The 22,432-nt window shown below is 36.8% G+C and overlaps 2 protein-coding genes across 6 annotated transcripts in view; one reads left to right on the top strand and one right to left on the bottom strand.

Annotated features, from left to right (window-relative positions):
* Positions 1-5,691: 5,691 nt before the first annotated feature.
* On the bottom strand, positions 5,692-9,230 carry clrn3 (clarin 3). The gene is made up of 3 exons (XM_005794654.2): positions 8,847-9,230; positions 8,444-8,629; positions 5,692-7,358 (listed from the first exon to the last, which is right to left on the bottom strand). Exons 1-3 carry the CDS (start codon positions 9,070-9,072, stop codon positions 7,081-7,083), a joined length of 690 nt encoding a protein of 229 aa, XP_005794711.1. The 5' UTR covers positions 9,073-9,230; the 3' UTR covers positions 5,692-7,080.
* A 2,499-nt stretch (positions 9,231-11,729) lies between these two features.
* LOC102217732 (receptor-type tyrosine-protein phosphatase epsilon) overlaps positions 11,730-22,432 on the top strand; it is a 68,417-nt gene continuing 57,714 nt past the window's right edge. For 2 of the 5 annotated variants that reach the window (XM_005794652.2, XM_023341260.1), the window contains exon 1: positions 11,730-11,830. The gene's annotated coding sequence lies outside the window, so the exon portion shown is untranslated. The other 3 variants (XM_023341261.1, XM_023341263.1, XM_023341262.1) reach the window with 3 other exon arrangements.

The following is a 22,432-nucleotide window of genomic DNA, read 5'->3' as shown; positions in this document are numbered from 1 at the left end:
GCACAGACTGACAAATTGTTTCACATACATGTAAACAGGCCTAAAGCAGCGCTGATTTGTCTGACATTCAGACAGCCTGTCTCCACGTCTGTGCCAAACGAGACGCAGCGCTGCATCCTGCAGAGAGGCCGCATTGTCTCTTATGCAGGAGACAATATCAGGTTCTGCTCTATTCAGAGAGTTTTTTTTTTTTGAAGAGACAGACAAGAAATCCTTTTTCTTTTCTTCAAGAATACAGTAAAACCACAGCAATAAATCAGAGGTGGAAAACTTACTGATGAATGGAGTCAGATTGTGGCTGTATTGAATTGCAACAACATTCCTGAACCTGAACATCAGTGAGCGAGCGGCTGTGGGTATCTGCAGTATCTGATGTCGTGGATTTGAATCTCATCTCTCACTCTTATTATCCGAGGTGTTGATGTGGAGCTGAATGACTTGACAGATGAAGTTATACAACAGGACAGCGGTGTGTTACGACATCAGCACTGTAAATTCGAGGCAGGTGTGACAGTGATGGACAGCCTTATGACAGAGCTTTGCAAATCCTTTAATCCGTTCGTGATGCTCAGTAGGGGGCACTTGAAGCCCGTTATTGGGCAGCTTCTCCCCATCTGGCTTCTGTAAAAGACATTCATTGCCATAAGATGCTTGAAATGCTTCACAGGAGCATGAACTTTGTAACCTAAAAATCTGGTATTTTGTTTCCTCCTTAAGGTTTAGTTTTATTCAACCTTTGGCAGACTTTTCTGAACCCAAATCTGCTTTATTAAAATTGGCTAAATGTAGGAGATTCTTCAAAGAGAGTGACACAAATTGTGTTTTGCTGATAATAAACTCAATTTCTTCTGTTGTTCAATAAAAATAAATTCCAGACAGGATTACTATATTTTTATAAGAGAATGTGCAAAACAGTTGTTTTGTTGTTGTTGTTGTTTTTTTTTTTACATCTTTGTAAAAAAAAATATCATAAATATTTTAATTCAATTAAAATATTGCATGTTTACTTTGTTACTGAGCAGGCAAGGAGAAACAAAACTTTTTCTTAGTGATTCTTTTAAAATCATGTATATGTTTTTGTATAAAAGGTTTACATAACCCTGCTCTAGATGATACACTCTCTATCAGACAATACATTTATGTCTTGGCTGAAACAAATTCATACCAGAGTTTTCAGATTTTCTCTTATTTTCGTTTCCACATCATAACTATGCACTATTTTGTGTTAGAATGTTGGATAAGGTATTAATCCAGACCATTAATGGGAATACTTTAGTAAAGCATAGTTTAGATGTGAGACTTGTAAGCTTAGTCTCCCTCAATGGATTTTATATACTTCCACTTTTTTAGATCTCTTCTTGACTAAAAATTGTTTGTACCTAATACAAGTTTACTGTATTTTTCACTGATCTTTCTGATTGACTGTGATGGATGTTAACAGCTTTTTTTTTGCTGCGTTCAGGTCAAAAGGCACCAGTTTAGTTGAACCGTGTGTTGTGTCAGTAGGTTAACTGTATCCCTACCCCTGTGCGCTGCACCCAGTGACAGACATCCCACCTGTCAATCAGAACTGCATTCATTCATCAAGAGTGGTGTCAGGCTGCATGGGGCAGAGAAAGTGCTCGGTCCTCTTTGCATCCATCAACCTGGCTGTAAAGTGTCACATGGCATAAAATTTTTCTTAAACCGTTTACAGAATGGCCTTTTAAATTCTGCACATGATAATCAGCGCCGGACACGTCTTTATCTTTTTCTCTGGGTCTTTCAGTCCCAACCAAGTAAAGTGGAGAATTGGCTGCAGGTGATTTTAAGTAGATCTTATCTCCTGTTAACAGAGGCATGACACCATAATGGAGCAGCGGGGTGCAATTACCTTTTAGTCCTCCACCTCCTCCTCCTTGTTCTACTTCTCTCTCTGCCTCTGCCCTCACCTCAGCCCTGCCTGACAAATTTAGATTAATGGTGGAGATAGCTAAGGATCCTGCCTACCTTTGCATTTCAGTCACTGGACTCAATGTGAGAGCACAGCGATGTAAGCAAACATAAAAATTCAAAATAGATCATATGGACAACTTACAAGCCCAAGTGTAAATATCAGGCCTATGGGAAGTACTTTGTTTCACATAAAAATATTTTTATATTATGACTAATATTACTGGTGGTAGAGATTTATTTTCTCTTTGGTTTTTTTGCCACTTTCTTTTTCTGAAATAATAGTTTTATATTTTCTTTATTTTGAATTTCTTTATTTTTCTCTTTTTTATTCTGTTTTTTCCTCCTTTTTCCCATGATGATGTCATTTCTGCATTTTGCCATTTTTATATACAATATCTAATTTTTATATATTGCCTCTTTTATATTAGCCTCTTTTTTAGTACCTACTTTTCCAAGCCTCATAATTAGTTTACTGTAAATATCTTGTATTATAAAATACTATGAAAATGAGAGAAAATTTGCTTTTGTAAACATTTTCTCTAAGAAGGAGCAGTTCAAGTATATTGAATTACCAATTTAATGAACCGGTTATATGAAACATAGAAATGCAAGCCCAGGTATTTTTACAAAGTAGTTTTCCTTAAAAAAAATTTTTTTGTAACACTATTGGTGTTCTATATTAGTGTCTATATGTATGTTTTAAACTCACCTTTCATTATTATACTTATTCATACCACTCACAGGTATGAAATCAGCTCCCAGAGGTGAACTGGACCGCAGTCCTCCATCAGCCCTGCAGCCTGAGGTGTCCGTTTCACAGGCTTCTGTGATGCCAGGCCTGGAAGGATAAGGTTTCTCAGGTACAAAAGTTTCTACTTTAATCCTATCATGCAGAGTGAATGGTCAGGGCTTAGGGCTCCTGCTTTAATCCATTGGTTTATTCTCCATCCTGGTGATCTCTGAGGTGGAGACTTTGCAGGGAGGAAGAGATTACTCGCCCGTCGCTGATTTTATTCAATCAATGTTTGCACAGCAAACAAGAGGTGTGCACTGCGGTGCATCCAGAAGAAGACAGAAATCTCCTCTAGATGCTGTCGGTAGTATTCAGAACATAAGCTTTAATGTTATGCTAAATTATGTTTACTATTGCTCTTTAGTGTTCATTAATTAACAGAAAATGATTGAGTACTTGATTTATTTCAGTAGTTCAGTTCAGAAAGTGAAACTCATATAGAGTCACACAGAGCGTAAAATACTTAAATATGTGCCTTTTATTGTTCAAAAACACTTTTTTATATGTTTGAATAAGTGTTATTTAAATGTTACAGCCAAGGAAAACACCAAATTTAATTTCTCTGAAAGCTATAATATTCCATAAATCCAATTAATGCAACAATGATGTGTTGTGGCCATGTTACAACTCTTTCAGTGATGGAGCAGATGGTCTGACTTCACAGTTGTCCAGTCAGTAACACCTTCCACAACAAACACAACCCTAAAATGAAGATGATTGATCAGAGTGATGTGTACAAGCATAAAAATAATAATAAGAAGAAAAAGTGTGATAGAAGAAAAGTGATGTGCTTCTTAACTGCATTGTTTGCAATATTTCATGTGAAAGAAGTCACAACTAAACGTGTGGTTTTGATTTTATTTTATTTTACTGAACATGGTTTTCATGTTTGAAACCTGACACTGTGTGTAAATACCCCATACAGATTCTTTTCTACTTTTGCTCATCTCTCAGATGTTTGTTGGTGAAACATATTTTAATATCTGACAAAGAAAAACCTGTGTAAGTAAAAAATGCAATAATTGAATATCGTTTTATTTATTAAGTGATTACAAGTCAGTTTAATCGACAGGGCACAATGTAAATAAAATACTTGTTTAACTTGTTTTTTAGAGAGCTGAACTCATTTTCACTATCCACACCAAGGCTTGAACAGAAACGAACAGTTTGACAACATATATGGGGTTAAAAAAACAATGCTTTAAGCCCTGATCTAAAGAAATGTAACTGAAAAAAAACATTGATATTGAGCAGTGTGTAAAAAGTTTATCGACTCCAGCAAACCAGAGTAGGAGCAATTGTCCACAAAAGGAGAAAACACTCTCTCTGTCAATCTTATTTCTTGTTTTCTTTAAAAACGTGTATTTCCCTGTAATCGGTGTTTTACTTCCTGTATTAGACTTTTTTTCTTTTGTTTTGAATGTTAGTTATTTCTGATAAAACCTGATGTTTGGTTTCTGTTTCCATGAGTGGTCAGTCAAATAAATTACTCCAGGAGCGCAGGTAACAAAAATCCCTGGAGGAAAACATCTGCCAATCCGTTTACTACCTTCGCTACCTCCATTGATTAATTGTAGTTTGATACAGGTCACATTTATGGAGGATAAAAAATATTCATAAAAATATCTAACAAACTGGTTACACTTAAAACACCTTAGAAGACATGGTTGATGTTGCCCTCTATGAACAGACCATAAATGTCTTTGATTTATTGTAGAAAGCAGACGTTCCCAGAAATTTAATACATATTCACTCTGACAGCAACAAAGCAAATTGCTTCATCCTTCTGCAGGTTCCTTGAAGTGTGAAACTTGAAGGAAGAGTAGCTCTTTTGAAGGCAGGTAGAAGGCGTTGCAGGCTTGAGAGGTGCTGGAAAGGGCATGTCCAAACAGACTTTAGTCCCTGAGTGATGGGCCACGGGAAAAGGTAACGGGACACCTTGGCCTTGCTCTGATGTCAATACAGTCATGTGAATCCCAGCTGTGAGCGCGGAAGAAGGTCCAGGAGACAATAGCAGGATCTGTTTGAGCTTTCACAGAATCAACAAGCTTTGTTGCTGTCACTGCAATTTGTTAGCAGAGAATGTTTGTTTCTACCTTTTAAAAGAAATAAGATGTGAAGTTTCACTTTATCTCTTATTGCAGATGTTTTAAGCTGGAAAGGTAAAGATCCAATGTAGGACAGAAATATCTTTACAAAGGTCCAATCTGATTAGAATAGGTAGGTTTGCTGTAGTTTCCTACAGTTGGATTTGATAAAGATGTTCCAGAAGCCTGATATCAGCTTTAATAAACGAGGTCTGATCGTTGTCCTGCTGGAAAACTCAAATGCATCCAAGTTCTAGCCAAGACAGACAAAAACATGGATCCAGTTCTCTGCCTATATTCTTCCACTCATTTTGTGCTTATATACAACAGTCCCACAGCATGATGCCACCACCTCCATGCTTGACATTCAAAGGTTTATAGGGGTCGCCTTGACTCTTGCAAACATTCTTCTTGTCATTGGCAGGTTTGAGTCTTGGTGGTTCCTGGACTGGTTTTCTCCCAAAACAATATGTTTTGCATTGAGATGGTTTTTAAGCATAAATAGCTTTACTGACAGACAAACTCCTTTCTGTGCAGCTTGCACACAGCAATAGTCTTTTTGTAACTTCCAGTTGGTTGGAAGCATCTTTTTTGTCTGTCACTGTTTGTAAGATTTACAAGTGTCCCAGAAGCATGGGAATACAAAGGTTCTGGATGGAACCAAAAAAGAACTGTGATAACATTTTTAACACATCAAAGTCTATGCAATTAATTAATCAAAATTAACTTGTTAAAGTCCCAAGCCTGCATTATATATATATATACACAGTATATAAAGGGTCATTGAATATTTGCACACTCTCATTGTTAGCATGAATTAATTTTGGGGGCTTTTAAAGATTTACTAGGATAAAAAGCAAGAATCGGGTTCACAAGTTTAAATTCAATTTTCATTTTATTTAATCGACAAGTTCAAAATGATACACACAGGCTTAAATACATACAGACACCACAACTAATATTTGGCTGTATCCTTTTGCAAATTGCTGAGAAAGTACATATCATTTTATGTCAAGAGTTTGTTTTAATTCTGGTTGGTTGTATAACTGTTCTTTTACTGCAATTGGTAGGGTTCCTTCAAACTAGCTGAACAGACCCAGCAGGTTCCTCAGTGTAATCTACCAAGTCTGATAGAGACGAATAATTGTGTTTTTGGAAGACCCAATCTGTCATGCCCAAATGGCAGAAAATGGTGGTAGGGTTCAGGAACCAGCATAGTTTAAGCATGTCCGTCTCACCTGTCTCTGTGTCCGCAGGAAAAGGAGCTTAACATTAACATGGACTGAAAGAGTTTAGACCAAGAAAGAAGCAAATGCTCTAAAATTGACGCCTTTAAACCTTTATCTCCATGAATAATAATCATGCATTGTCAAGAAAGATCCCAGGAACTTATTGGTGACAACAAAAAAAGTGGCTCCTCAGGAGGATTCATGGTTTTAAACAGGTTTAATGTACAAATTTGCACTAAGAACAATGTCTAATGGAACAACTCCAAACTGTGCAAGAAATAAAATTCCCTGTTGTCACCCACCTTCACTTTAGAGGGGTAAGATGTCCTTACAGTGGCTCTTTATCCAAATAATATTAATTGTGCAACGCTTGGCATAACATATTTCCATATAAAGGCTGTTCCTAGTAAACAGGGATCCAGCGATGCCTCAGCAGTGGCATTTGACAGATGTTGACTCCTTGCAATTGCATCATATCTCAGAGAGAGGGCAGCAAACTTCAGTGAATACCATTACCTTGTTACTGCTTTCAATCAATTAATTTTATTTTCTTTAGAAAACAATTTTATATTAAACAGAAAAAAAACAATGGGTAGAAACTGCTTTCATCCAAAGAGATGCAAAGAGATGCATGCATATTGTTGATTAGCAATATCAGCTGATGCTGATTTGACTGTTATTTTATTCTGAAAGAGATAGAATAGTGCTTTGCACTAAGAACTATTGTATTGTTCATATACAAAATAAATAAGTTTTAAAGAATGTCTCGTGTATATTTTATGTGAAAAATATAGAATAAAATGATTAATTTGACTTCTCACACTTTGAATTAATTAACTTAAAACTGAAATACAATCAAACATTCTGTCTAGAATGTCAAAACTGAATACAATAAATCAAATCCTGCACATTGTGCATCAAGCAAGCTGTGCATTCATTCTTTTCTGTACACCACCATGATCTGTAATAATCTATCACAGTAAGTTTTCCCAGAAAGTTGCTAGGAAACGTGAAAGTGTCACTGGCGTGATTATCACTAGTACATCATGATCTCCTTAGGAGCGTCCTCTGTGGGCCTCTCCTGTTCCCGTCTGTGGGTGTAGGCTGCGTGGTCGTACAGGTAGATGAACAAGATGGCCAGCAGAGAGAGCACCGCGTAAGGGATGAGCAGGAAATACCCAAGCCTCACCTCCAACCTTTTGTGAGTCAGCTCAACGTTGGAAATATCAGCAATGCTGGGAACCAATTCCTCTTGCATTTTGGTCAGAAGGAGGTTCAGCACGTAAATGATGATCACCAGAACAGACGAGCACGCTGCAGATAGAAAAGATTGCATTCTGCTCAACTTCACATCATCCTGATTGAATGCAGTCTATTACAAAAGTATACCTACACACTAAGTTTTTCCACATACATAACACCACGTCTTTAATGCATCTCATGTAGGTTCTAATTTAAGTTGTAACTTCATTCATGGTTTCCCTCTGTAGGCCTTAGATCCTGTTTTAGTTTGAAAGTGTAGTTCCTGTTGCGGGCTTTACTCCATTTACTTCCTGTCTCGGTGGTATTTTCTTATTTTTGTGTTAGGGTTCGTTCTCATTGCCCAAGCATATTTTCTGGTTTCTGCTATTTTCTGATTTACTTCACTTAAAGCTAGCTTTCTTTTTTACGTTTTCTAACCACAAATGTCCCATTGATATATAATAAAATATTCTCTGCGATCTCGGTCAAAATGAGCAGCTGCAGTTTCATTCATAAATGCATTAAAAGACTAACACTGTTAACTATCACTTAGCTTTTGACAATTAAAATACCAAAAACAACAATGGATTAAAAACCTAATTAATTCTGTTCTAGCTGTCTATTAATTTAGAAGTTTTAATAAGTACCAGACCACAACCTGTAATTAACATTTACATAAACATTTCACTTCAAGATTCAACCTCCCAGCATTTATATTCACACGTTATTTTTTCCTATAATTCCTCAACTTATGTTTTCATTGCCTAAAGATTTTTATGAAAGTTTTTTATGCTCTCATCTTTGGCTTGCTTCCACCTGCATTATGCTCCTCCCCACTTCCACACCACATTACGCTCATCGTCCAGCCAGTCAGCTTTGAGGTAAGGCCTTGTTTTCATAGGTTTGCAGTTGTGCCAATCTCTTTCAGTTGTTAGATTATTGATTAAACATGAAATAATCAAAGTTTAGGATCATGTTTTAATTTTATTCAGGGGTGTGAGATTATAGAGGTGAAATACAAATGCTTGTTTGACCTATGCTGTCACACTTCTTCCACTTCACTATTATTTACTGTGAACATAAAATCGAAACAAGATCCTCAGGCTCTTGTGGTGTATGAATACTGTTGCAATGCACCTAATTGTAGCACCACTCACCGCTGATGGAGGAGCAGGTATAAATCCCGTTAGGGCCCATGTAGGTCTCATAAGGGTTACTGACGCTGTTGTAGAATGAGATGAGGATGCTCAGGGCAGAAGTCAGGAAACAAACAGACAGCAGGCCCACACACAGACCGTGGAGAACCAGAGGAGTTATTTCTATGGCTGACAATGCTGGAAACACTGCAGATAGACATAAAATATGAGACTGGTAGGTCCTGTAATGCATCCGTGTTTAACAAATACACAATAATCAAATTAGATTGAAACTTATTTTTGAATTGATTCTCCTTTTAAGATCTTAAACTTTTACAGAATACAGCCCTTTTTTATAGTTTGTCATCTTAAGGGATACAAGTGTTATGCAACTTATATTCTTTAATAGCCCAAGAATAATTACCTGGAAATGTTTCCTCACTGCCAAAGCTGGGGCAGGTGTTTCTTACTAAATTTCCACTGAAAAGGCCCATCGTTATTTCTGCACTTCCATTGTTGGTCCCAAATCCTTCGCAATCCATTAACGTTTTAGACCATGTCGTGGACATGGCATACCCAAGCAAACCGATAGATATGGCAGTGAGCATCGCGCTCAAAAGAAAATACAGAATCTTTGTTGAAGATGGCATTTTTCTCTATTTTCCAGATGTTCTTGATAAAATCCAAGCGTCTCTTCAGGCAAACACCTCTGAAGCTTAGAAAAAGGAAAAGGAACCCTTTTTCAGTCTTCTGTGAGCACTATGCATTGGTTTTCTCTCCTGGGTGGAGTGAAATGTGGACTCAGGGGTCATAAAATCTCCTGTTTATGACTGTGACCTTTGGAGTGACAAGAGGAAAGACTGAGGTGGTTGTCATAGGAGAAACAGTTTCACCAAAACATGATAACGTCGTCACATCAGTGAAGAGCGTGTGAAATAAAGATCATATCAGCAGCCTCTATGTAATTCAGGGATTGTCTTATTTAGGAATAAGAAAAATTATGTTGTCACTTTGACTGTATATCATCAAAAAAATTAAAAAATTTTAAACTAAAATTCACTTTGAAGCTACTTTTATGGATATATGTTTCTTGTCTTGGATTCAAAGTCCTGTTCTTTATATAATCATAAAATCAGATTAATAATTTACTTTATCCTAAAAAAAAGTTACTGGAAGACTAGTGATCATTGAATCATATAAATGCGTCACTCTTGATGGCTCTAAAACCATGATTATGTGATCACAGAGGCTGTAAAGGAATAATAATAGAAGTGCAGTCATGAAGACAAACATTGAATAAAGGACATTGAAAGAGAAGAGCAATTTTCATGTTTTGTTTTGTACTTTATCCAGCAGAGAACCATCCAAGAGGAATCCTGGCAGGAAACTTAACAAAATTAGAATTTGCCAGCACAAATTATGTAACATTCAGGTCAGACATTTAATTTGGCTAATTTAAGAACTGAAAAACAAAAAAAATTAATTTGAATACAAAACTTTACTAAAACATGAAGTGCATTTTTACCTTAATTTTTACTCAAAACTATTTAATAACTTGAAGTAATGAGGCTTTAACCGTTCTATTTTACTATGAGGTGGACTTTAGACTAGTTATGGGCGACGTTTTCCGGTTCATTGGTGGAAAATAGATTTGATGATAAACTTAGTCATGATTTTTATGAGCCGCTGGTGACAACAACCATTACAACTCATATTGTAAATATAAAAACATGTCACACTGTATTTTCTTGTAGACTTTATTGTTTTTATGGAAGTCATCAAGATTGTGCACCTCAATTGAAGCCTCAAACCATCACACTACCACCAATAATGTTTGACTGTAGGTATGATGGTCTTTGGTTTGTCATTTTCCCTTTGATGTCATTTCTACCCAGTCTTTTTTAAATATTTTTTTTAACCAAGGCAAGTATAGACTGTGGTATTAGAGATGTTGTTCTTGTTTTTTTGTGTGTGTGAGTTGGTGATTCATTGATGCCCTCTTGGATTAAATTAGGTAGGTTGGCCACTTCTGGGAAAGTTTCTTCATTGATCCATGTTTTCTCCATTTATCCATAATGGCTCTTGGTCCTTTTCCCAACATCTACTCAGAGCAGCTTGATTCAGCTCTGCTCACTTATATTGGTTTTCCACTAGTAACAGATACATGGCACCAGCCTCCTTTTAAGTACCTTCTTCATTGGGGATCCAAGTGTACGAGTCATGGTGAAAATGTGACTTCAGAAAACAGTCAATCAATGATTGGTTACAGCCAGGGCAGAGTCACTGGTCACTCTCCTGTTCTTCTCTACCCAAAGACTTTCTTCTTTTTTGAGTCAGACATAAAAACTGGCAGACTGTTCAACATTGCTTCCATGTTCACATTGTTGTGTTTATGTTGTGTACAGATCACTTCACACTAGTTAGACTCAGGACTGCTCAGGTACATGACAATCCCACCCACTATAAATTGTAATGGAACCCCATCTGAACCATGTAGAGTTGAGTGGAGTTGAGTCACGCTGTAGAGGTACTAGTGAAAAGGGCCAAGTGTGATTCGCTGGAGTCTCATAGCCTTAGAAATGACTTTGTAACTATTTTCATGCTAGTAGATGTCAATGAAATATATTCTTGAATGTTTTTCAGGGCCTGATGCATTACATTTTAAGATCTTGTAGTCTTTATGTTGTCTAGCAGATTAAGAAGATTTATATTACACAGGTCTGATAGCAATCAGGCTTTGGTGTGCCTAACAAAAGTAAACCACAAAATGTGATTAGTCACAGTCAATTCGTCAATTTAACCATGGGGCAGTGGCTTTTACATATACAGTAGGCTGGTTGGGATAGTTCTTTTTCACTTATTAAAATCCTAATACAAAAACGACATTTTGTATTTACTTTGTATTGCTTTCTAAAAACATAAAAAACTGTAAGCATTATATTCCTTTAAATAATGAGTCAGACAGATCTGATCTAAAAAGAAATATACAAAATGGACTAAAAACACGTATGATTAATGGATCTTTATAAACAAAATAATACATTTAAGAAAAAGACATATTCAGAGGACACATAATGTAAACAAAACAAATGCAAGACACTTCTTGGATTGATTTAGAATCAATCAGTTTGAAAAGCATAGATCTTTAGGTCAAACCCCAAATAAAATATGTAATTAAAAGATCACAATTGAGGATGAACTGGCTGGTTTTGATGTTGTAATACAGCTGTTCACCAGCAGGTGTCACCCTATCCCGGCAGCCTGGTTGTTGTAGCTGACAGGCAGCTTCTGTTGTGTTGGAGTAAATCTCTAACTCCACCTTCTCCACTGACAGGCGGCAACACTGAACCTCTGCCTCGCCTCTTCCCGACAATTTGCTCTCAGGACTTGATATTCAAAGCCATAAGGGTGAGTTGTATGTTTTGACTTCGTCTCTAAAAATCACGCTGGTGTTAATTAACCTAGCAGGGAACGTCATCATTTCAGCAGCGTGTTGCTCCGTCTTACCTGTCCTTTACGCACCGCGGCAGGCAGCGGCGTGCTGATTTTTTTTCTCCCTTGTGAAGCCTCCATTTCAGGTGTGTTTGTTGCTTTAATGCTTGAGTCAACCCGTCTATCGGTTTGGTTCGCCTTGTTTATATTTTTGGAACCGTTTTCCTGTCAACCTGCAGCGTCTTCAGTCATCCTGGTGCGTCAAAGTAGGTTATTGGATCAAGCTTTTGGAGTTTCTCCTGCCTGCATTCCGTATTTTCCTATTCTGTCTGTCTTTTGCCTTATTTCCAGTCAAACATGCTTGTATTCCTCATATTCTGACCCTGACTCGGGTTTTGATTGAGCTTCAGTTGAGTCACTTCCAACATGTCGGTGAGCTGCGGGTGGATTGATAGATAAGCCATGAGTTATTTCTCCTCTTTACTGCAAGAGTTAGCTGAGGATTTATGTTTTTTTTCCTTTTTCTTTTTGCTCATCATGGATGGCTGTGTGACATGTATTAATCCCTTTAGGCGTGCTCTGTAGCAGGGGAGGTCAGAGGTCAGGGGCAGCAACAGATCAGCATCCTTGTTGCAGACTGCCTGCAGTGCACAACTGGATAAACAGTGAATAATGTGCCCTAAGATTCATATTTCTCTTTGCATTTTGCATGTCTCTTTGCAACATTTTCTGGAGAGTTGTATGTTAAAGCAAGCAGGCATTTAGAAAACTTTCAAATGATGCCAACTTGATGTGTGCAGGCTAAAAATTAAGACAGCTGCAGCATTTTAAAGGCTGGATTCTGGGATAAATGATGCCCCTTAGTTCACATAGCAAACTGGGAAGAGATGTTGCCTAAAAGACTATATTTTTTAGATCTTTTGGTGCAGCGTACAACAAATTTATGCATGTTTTTTTTTTAAAATCTATGCACTGTAGAGATTTTAATTGGCCAATTTGCTGGGATTCCTACATATTTTGTTTTTGTAAAGATCCAAGTCCTTTTTAACCTATGTTGAAGTAATGAAGTTTACTATGAATTTCTGGCAGATAATAATCTACACTGGTTAGTCTGGAAACTGCAAAAGCCAAAGACTCTAAGCAAGAAATGTAGGAAGGAAAATAGATGAATAGATAGTTTATTGGATGGATAAACAGATGAATAAATTGATGTATCTTTCAGACAATGTTATGCTGTCTGTAATAGTCTGAAAATCTAAATATTTTTCTATATTCTGTTTCTATTTCTTCATACTAATTCAGGACTAGAACCTCACTTAATAAAATTGAAGATTTTTTCAGACTTTCTCCTTGATCTGCTTTGATCAGGTGGCCTGCAGGACAGAAGCTGAAAAATCTGTTAAAAGCTAAGTTTTCTGACCTTTTCAATGTAAAGTGTCCTTATTCATGTATATGACATTGATGAATTATCCTTCATTTAGTACATTATGATTTTCTTATTTTTTTCTCGTGTATTACTCTGTATTTAAATCTTATTTGAACAACCTTTGTACTCAACCCTTTCCTGCTGTTCTACTTTGAGAATTAAATACCTTGAGATGGAATGAGCTCTTTATTGTCATGCAGAGTTGCTGCTAAATTACTTTGAATAAATCTGTTAGTCAACCTGACATGGGCAATTACTGCAGATTAAACCAGGGTTGCTTTCTGAATGAGAAAATGAGAGAAGAATTCATGCTTATAATTGGCTGCGATTAAGTTGCATCGGCTCTGAAAATAAGAAATTATTGATGAGAAGCACATTTAGAGGGAGACGGACCTGACTTCTCCTCCTCAGGGCTAATATCAAAGCTGACTACTGAGCATTTTCAATTTGAATTAGCGACTTTATTATCAGTGATGGCTTGGTTTGAATATCTTCATCTTCCATTCTGTCTTCACAGTGTGTGATATTTTGGACTGAATTCTAAATTTGGTGCACCATAAATCCAAATGCACAAGCAAAACCTGATCTACAATCAGGTTTTGGTAAAAGGTAAAAACACACAGTGTTTAGAGGTACCAACATTTATAAAATGTGCTTTAAATGATCTACATTTAATCTTGGATACTCTATTACTGACTTCCCAAGTTAGACAACTTGAAATGGAGTTGATTTATTGTAATTAAGTCCAGAACCCACAACAGCCTTGATGAAATGGCCCTATGCCACTGTCTGACATTTTGAAGCCAGTTTAAGCCCTGTGTTATTTCATTATTTGTGAAACCTGGAGATAATGACACCAGACAACTCTTCAAACAGGTTCAAGGTTAATACTGTGTAACCAAATTCCCAGAAAGTTCTAAAATTGCAGGAACACAAATCTAGAAACTGATGAAAAGTATGGAATTCTGTAATGCAAGATATATAGGAACCATGATCAATACACATAGTTATTTTAATTAGTAACAATCTGAAAAGTGTGGCATGCATTTATATTCAGCCCTTTCTACTATGAAGCTCTATAATTTAGTGCAAACAATTTCCTTCAGCAGTGACCTATTTACTAAACAGAGTTAATCTCTGTGTAATTTAATTTCAGAATAAGTCCAACTGTTCTGTGGTGGCATCAGAGGTTTATTAGTGAACAAACAATTTCACAAACACCAAGGAACACACCAGACAGGGCAGAGAGAAAGATGTAGAGAAGTTTAAACAGTTATAAAACAATATCTCTAATCTCTAGAACTTCGAACAGAGGACTATTCAATCCATCGTCTAAAAACAGATCGTATGCATGCAAAGCTAAAGAGGCACAGGCTTCCACATTAACTAATAATTAGCCAGGAGATTATGCACAGAGTTAAATACTAACAGTCCTGGAAGAAACCCTGTTAAAGGCTGTCAAAGATTTCGCCTTCCGGCTGGTAAACAATCCTAAACCCAGAGTCAGAACTATAATGCAGCAGTTTAAATCAAAGCATTTCTATGTCAATCTAGTCAAAATTCAGATAAATTTTTTTTGACTGGTTTAATTGAGAGAATTATTAGGCAAAGATGCTCTCTGTCCATTCTGACCGACGGAGCTACTTTTTCCACGAGACAGATGTTTAGGTCTGTAGATATGCAAAACTGGTAAAGATATAACCCCAAAACTTAATAATTATGAATCCACACAAACATAATTGTTTAGAAAACAAAAGTTTTATTTTCCTTCAACTTCACAATTCGACATCACTTTGTGTTAATCTTTTGCATAAAGTTGGAACAAAAGACATGAAATTCTGTAGTTTGTGGTTCATAAAACTGCTGCATTTATTTGAATGTAATTTACCTACTTCCCGCTCGTTGCCTTGGGAGTAAGAATATCTGTTGTAACCGTTATGTGCAGTGAAACTTTTTCCCTGGGTGGGCCAATTTATCAGATACATAAAGAAGTTTAGGTGAGGTTTGTTTGCACCAGATGGTGTTTCATCTAATAAAACAGAGCTGCTAGCTAACTTCATCTTACATTTAATTACTCTGTAACACTTCCAAGATGTCTGCCCTCTGTTTTCTTTCCCCCCTGTTATAAACTGTAAAATGGTATATTGGAAAGCCTGTGAAGTGGATGCTGTCTGAGTGTGGGCGTGCTGGGTGAAACAAACATGCTGCATGTGGCGACTGATAAAATCCTCTGTGAGCTTTAGGAGGAACTAGTTGTGCAAACCTGGAGTGTCTGACAGCTTGCTGGATATTAAGCTCAAGCTAACAGCCCTGTAGTTTATCCCACATCTTCCCTACTCTATTGTAACACCCTGAAATACTTGGATTCTTCTTCTGAGCCGTCCTGGTGCGTCGAATCAAAGCGCTTTGCTGCAAATGGATGAACGGTTTCTCATCCCTAAAATTAATTGGTGTTAATTTTAGGGATGAGCCCTGCCAGAACAAGCACTTATCATCTACCAGTGAGAATGATGTCAGTCGGCATCAAAACAGGCTGGTTAAGACAGGAGTGGGTGTTATTAGGCAGGGTTCCTGTGCAATGTTGTGAAAATGTTTCTCTACACAGAATATAGTGGAATATCCCCAGAATATGCCACTATAAAGTTCATCCATCGATCATTTATCCTTCCTTTTTTCATTTTATCCATCTATCACTTATTCATAAATCCTTCCTTCCATCCATCATGTATTCACCCATTCACCCATCCATACATCATTTATTGATTCTTCATTCCTTTTTTTTCTTCCTACCTTTCATTCATCCTTCCTTCTTTTCTTCCAACATTTATTCATTCTTTCTTCCAACCATAATTTATCCATCCTTCTTTCAATCCATTCATCATTTCTTCATCCATCCATCCATTTATGTTTATATAATTTATTTATTCTTCTTTATTTCCATCCATCCATTATCCTTCCATCATTTATTCATTAATCCATCTTATTTTTCCTTCTTTCCATCCATCCATCAATCAATCAACCCATACATCCGTCCATCCGTCAGTCAGTCAGTCTGTTATCTATTATCAATCTATCCAGTCCATTTATTGATCCTCAGCTACTGCAGCTATAGAGATCACTGTGTGAGTGGAAGACTCTTTATTCATCCTTCCTCTGTATTATTCTTCTTTTTACTCAAGCTTTGAAATTAAAGCCTGAAAATATCAAAAATAAATTCATCTATTAAAAATATTTCTACAATTTGGCTTAAAAACAACTTAGGTCACTAGAAATTGCACTCTGGGAAAGTAAGGGAGTTTGACATTGAAGCTGTAGGATCCTTGGTTACAGTGAGGTAAATGCTGTTTGTATTTGTGCTTTATTAGCAGAAGCATGCACATTAAGCTGCAATGGGTTGCAACCGGAGACTTCTTTGTACTTGCGGGTGGTGCTGCAGAAGGCAAACCCTGCAGTCTGTGTTTGGATTTTGGCATCATGTTGAAATGATTTAATAACGATGGGAAAAAAAAAAAAAGAATTGTTTATGCCATACAGAGAAACGAGATTAGAGTCTAACCCCTCACTTTTAGCTGAAAAGGGCATCAGCTTTTCCAATTCCGAGTAACTGGAAGGGGAGTCACCTGAGATCTGGTGTGCATAGTGTGGGATGTTATTTGTTTTAATAAAGAATGAAGTGGGAACTGGAATCAAAACGAAACCTTGGAAAGCAGAATATGAGCACTGCAGTGGTGCGCTTGTATCCTGCTTGGAGGAATTTCTGGGGAATCAGAAACCCCTTGAAGCCACCCACAGAGCGCTCAGTGACAGAGCGGCTGCATCATTCAACATGTGGACAGTGTACAGCTGTGCAAACTGCTACAGTACCTGCCGTGTCTCCCTTCGTCCCACTCATCCGTCCTCGCTGTCTGATCTGTTCCACCCCAGGCTGACACTTGAGGGAAGTGAGACACTCAGTAGTTTTATTACCAGCTGACCTCATACAAAGCCCTTTAAATAGATCAGAACAGTGTGTCCAATTTGGTTTTACTTTTTTCTAATTTGTTGGCGAGGTTTCTGTCACATTGAACCCTGCGGGGGCCCATGCCATCTGTTGCAGGGCCCCTTTTCCTTCCTGTAGCTGCTGAGTTTTTTATGACTCTTACTGGACATCTTGAATGATCCGTCTTTGAGAATCCTTTAAGAAAGAAGTACTCATCAGACAATAGAGAAGAATGTAACTTTATAAACTGATATTTGAAACTGTTTGAATTTGGACTTGTATCAAATAGATCGCTGAAAAATGGAGTAAAAGAAAAAACATTATGGGCTCTCGATTAGTTTAGCCAAGTGCAGTAGAAGTGGATGACATGATTGGCTCTTGGAAGGATTTTGTCAGAGATGCATAAACCACTAATGTGTACTTTAGTACACATTTTTATTTTTTAAAAAAGGTTGCAATTAATTAATTTAACTTATTAAATTAATTATTAAATTAACTTATTTTCATTTTTAGAAAGTACGGACTTTTTTCCCCCCACCAATACACTATGGTTTCCATAGTTCAGAGGGTTCTATTCTTCGTTTTAGTTATACCTTGAATTCAAATCAACTCTTTGTTAGTTTATTTGACTATTAGGCCCAGACTAAGATAGTTTTTTGATTCAAAAATAATATGAACAGGAGTCTTGGGTCTAAATGGCCGTTTTGGTCTAATTTTGAATTTACCCTTATATTTTCACCATAAAAACTATTTACCTTACCTTGTTTGGTATCATTATTTTCAGAACATCCTAAACTTTGTGATTTTACTGTGTTTGTTTCATTTTGACAAAATTTATTATCACATTGGAGCAAAAATCACACACAGAAACATGACGTCATGCCCGCCACAGGGCGGGCGTCGACCTCAAAAGGTTAATAGAATACAGTCGTATGACAATCGTCGAAATAATATGAGGATAAAGTGTTACCAGAATAAAGTTGAAATGTTATGAGAACTCCCAACATGAAAAATAACAAAAAATTTAAATGAGGAATGTTGAACACCTTGTAAAGTTATACTTTGGTATATGGTTTACAGACAATACTTGATTTTTTTTTTCATTTTTACATATCAGTTTCAAATTATTATCAGTAGCAGGATTTTTGAAACAATCATGCAAACAGCTGTCTATTTGGGAGAAAGAACTACACAAACTGACCTGGACATGTCTTGCTTTTTTCTCTTTAAATCAACTTTTTCTTGCCATTTGAAGATGTTTTTTCTGGTAAAATTGCTTATTTTTTCCTGATAATATTATAATCTAATATAATATTCTCAAAGTTAAAGAACATTTCTCATAGCTCTCTAATTCTTTTTAAGAAAAGAAAGTAAGTAAAAAGCAAATTGATTAAAAATGGATATTGTATGGAAAAAAAACCCTGAAATTTTATTTTTAATTTATCGAACCAAAAATAGATTGGTTCATGTCTAATCATACAAAAAACTAAGTGTTTTTTCCCTACATTAATTGTTAAAGTTGGAGAAGTACATTCAGATGCACTTTATTAATCTTTAACCTTCTAGTGTTTGTTTGCCACAAGTAATATGTTAATAGAAAATGGTATCATCCAACGCACCTCAGCCAAGAAATCTGGAGGATTTAGAGAGTTTTTTTAAAGAGCAGAGAACTAAACTATCTCCTCAGATGTGTAAAAAACCTTCAGGCCAACTCTGAAAAGAGTCTGTAAGAGAGCAACCTCTACTGTCTCCTAAGCAACTACTTACAGTGAGCGCAGCAGGGGGACTGGGTAGTAGTTTGTCAGTAATTTCCCTCAAATTAAACCAAAGTTTAGGCCACAGAAAAGCGTTTCTGTTCTGTTGTTGTCTGACTCTTCATCTCAGGATCTGCTTCAAATGAAAACCACTTGCTTAGTCTGCCTGTCGTGAGTAAAAAATGTGGCCCATGGTCGTAGCGTATGATGTCACTTCACAAGATGTAATATGGGTGGACCCTCCTCAGGCAACACTTAAGTTTCTCCATTGTGCATGTGTCAGTTGTTGCAGGACTGCATTGCAAAATACACCGCAAAGCAATTAGAGGACAAGCTTAGGAACATGTTTGCTGCAACTGAAAGACTGAAAGAAAATCCAACAGTTATGATTATTAATTGTGTACAATAAAGCTCCTTTTGAATAAAAGTGAAACCTGTTCTGGGAAAACGGGGTGTAGTTGAGAAGTTTTAAGTCCTTGTACTTTGTGGCTTTATTTCAGTGAAATGAAAGAAGACATTCATCCGCATTGGTCTAACAGGGGTGAATGACGAGGGAAAACAAACATAGTTTTTTTGTGGGAAAACAAAAGGGAACCCAAAGTGCAGAAGTTGTGCAATATCACCTTGGCACTGGCAGTTGACAAGAAAAGATTCAGTCTCTGGATTTTCTTGAATGCACCTTTAAATTAAGCTTGTAAATCTATGAGATGACAGGGAAGCACTGAGCAGGTTTTTTTTCCTGGTCTTTACTGATATCTAAAATTGCATCCTCATCGAAATTTTGGATCTAGTAGAAAATAAATGAATGACAAGATCATCCTCATTTATGCACCTGAGCATGGGCCATATTTTATTAAACCCAAACGTTTCAAATCTGCTTGATTCAAACCTGGATGAAATCTGACTTTTTTATGCATATACCACCTCACACCAGCTTACTACCTGATGTTTATAATGCTGCTTCACATCTTGGGTCTTAAAAGATGATGCAAATTGAGTGAAACTGAACCTTAAGTGTTGCTTTTGCTGCGGTACAAGGCTTCAAAATGAATTGTAAAGGTGGCGCACAGTCCTGAAAAAAGATTATTCCCATCTTTTTCCTTCAGCATCATAAAGTCTGACACCATGTGGAATGTGCGTCAAACTCTCACCATCTTGTGACTTACTATTTCAGCTGCAGGTAGTTTTAATCCATGAGCTGTGTCACCAAGTGCAATAACATCTTTGCCGTGTCACATGAAATCTTTTGCCGCTGAGGCAGTAATGTGGGGTTGTATTCTTTTAGAGGCTTGACATCAAATCTGTTTTATAGTTTGTACGCTCTAAAGCATTTTGCTTCTGGTTGTGTGGCGATAACATGTAAACAGTGTGAGAAAATAGTGAATTAAAGAGCGAGGAAAAGAATGAGAAGGGTTGTTGATGTGGAGGAGGAGAGCCGTGCTTAATGAATAATGGATGCTTGCTAAAGCAGCCCATTTCCTATTCATTCTTTCAACGCTGATGTAAAGGGAGTTGTGTGTGATTATCATGTCAGTTCTCCAATATTTCCATTGTGCTTTGAGCAATGGGATGCAGTTTGAAGGCACAGCGAATCCACCAGCAAACATATTCACACAATTTGAAAGGTTTCAGTTTATATTCCGACAGTGTGCAGAAAGTAAGAATGTAAGCTAAATCATCATATCTTTACAAATGTAGCTGCGTGACAGATCTGAGCGTTTCCGGCTGGTTTATCTCAGCTACAGAGTTTGTGGTTTGTGGTTTGAGGTCAGATCACTTTCATTAAAACAACCTTTCAACTTCTGAGTCCTGTTTGAAGCTTTTCAACGCCGAGGCTTAGATGAGACCTGTGATAGTGTGCAAATGAGTGCAGTTGGATGCGGCAGTGAGTGAGACCACAGTCAGGGGGTTAGCTGACATGCTCTGCATGCTGATGGATGCGCTGCAGGCATGCACCGTAAAGCACAAATGTAAAGGAGTGTCAGGTGCAGATGAGCAAAATGAAAGAAAGACTGAGTTGTATACTCAGGAAAAAAGTTAGTGTACAAATTCTTTAGGGATTCCAATTTACTTTCTGTTTTGTTGAGGAATTGCACAACTATGTCTGTAAACTAGAGAGTGAGAGGAAACCTTAGAGATGGATTGATTAAAAGGTAAATGTCAGATGTTGCCAGTAGTAAGAGGTAGAGCTGCATTTAAAAAAATCATCTATTGACTGGAAACTGCTTTTTTTTTTCCCAACAAGGGATCTAATGCAATAATCATGATTATTGGAAAATCTAAAATCTGATCTTTCTCCAGATAGATACATAAACTTTTCCAAATTGCACTGATGGCAACAAAAGATTGTCGCTGCAGGAAGAAGAGTTCAAGTTTATAATTTTTAGTGTCAGTGAGAGTGAGAGAGGCTTTGGCAGGCAACAAGACGGTTGAAAGTTTTAAAGCAAAGTTGGTCTCTATTAGATTTTTGAGCTTTAAGTCTACCTTCTGATGAGATAAGGATCTATGTCCTGTAGACTACGCTCAGTGTCTGCAATGCTAACTGTGCTAATTGCTAAAATAGAGATGATGCATAGTTTAAAATGTCATGTCCGTTATCCATTTTGTCCTAGTATTAAAATAGTGGTAAAATTGAATTTTACTCTCTCAACCTCTCCATTGCCTCACCTCTGCTTATGATGGCAGAAAGGCTAGAAAAAATATTTAGTGCTGTTATATTTTCTGTTGTAGTTCTCACAGCAATGGGAATCAATCCATAATCTATATTACAAGGCCAAAACTTTACAGAAGATTTTAAATTCCTGATTAGTTCATTTTTAGTTAGAAGTAATAATCAGCTTTTGTAAGTTTGATGTTTGATAAAAGATGACTTTATTTTAAGATAGTTTTTTATTATCTGTCATCTTTTATGTCATGTTAATCACTCCTGTCACTGACATGCTGACTAAATCAGATCCTGTTCTTAGTAAATGTTTCCATCTGTCCATGTTCATCACGTTTTTAAAATTAAGATGAAACAAATCTCAAATGTGCATAAAACCATGTTGAAAACCTTACAACAACAAAATGTCACACAGATTATATTATTTGTGCTCAGCAGGTTTTCTCTCACACCTGACTTTATATTTTATTATCTGTTCTCAGGACTCATTTTGTGGAAAGCAAATTTTTCAGATTCAATGTTGACACAGCTTTGTTTACAAGGCACTTTATTATAGAAATATTGATCCCGATGTCAGCTGTCACTGATTTCCTCTTATCTCATAACTGAGTTGTCCACTGCATGTGATTAACAGCATTAGGTACGCCAGACAAGTTCCATGTCTTGTTTTTGTATCCGTACAGTTCATAGCACCATCACATACATTTTCAAAATAATTTACTGTGAGACGTGATCGATAATAAACTTGAGATGAAAG

The sequence above is a fragment of the Xiphophorus maculatus genome, chromosome 10 (assembly GCF_002775205.1).
Source record: "Xiphophorus maculatus strain JP 163 A chromosome 10, X_maculatus-5.0-male, whole genome shotgun sequence".
Classification (NCBI taxonomy): domain Eukaryota; kingdom Metazoa; phylum Chordata; class Actinopteri; order Cyprinodontiformes; family Poeciliidae; genus Xiphophorus; species Xiphophorus maculatus.
The sequence above is the reverse complement of the archived record's forward strand: the minus strand, read 5'-3'. Positions and strand labels throughout refer to the sequence as shown.

Bases quoted from the DNA above. Each gene is read 5' to 3' on its own strand.
- clrn3 (XM_005794654.2), bottom strand. From the start codon at position 9,072: ATGCCATCTTCAACAAAGATTCTGTATTTTCTTTTGAGCGCGATGCTC. The intron at 8,630-8,846 runs GTAATTATTCTT...GTCTATCTGCAG, and splicing joins CAGTGAGGAAACATTTCCAG to TGTTTCCAGCATTGTCAGCC. The intron at 7,359-8,443 runs GTGAGTGGTGCT...TTCTATCTGCAG, and splicing joins TACCTGCTCCTCCATCAGCG to CGTGCTCGTCTGTTCTGGTG.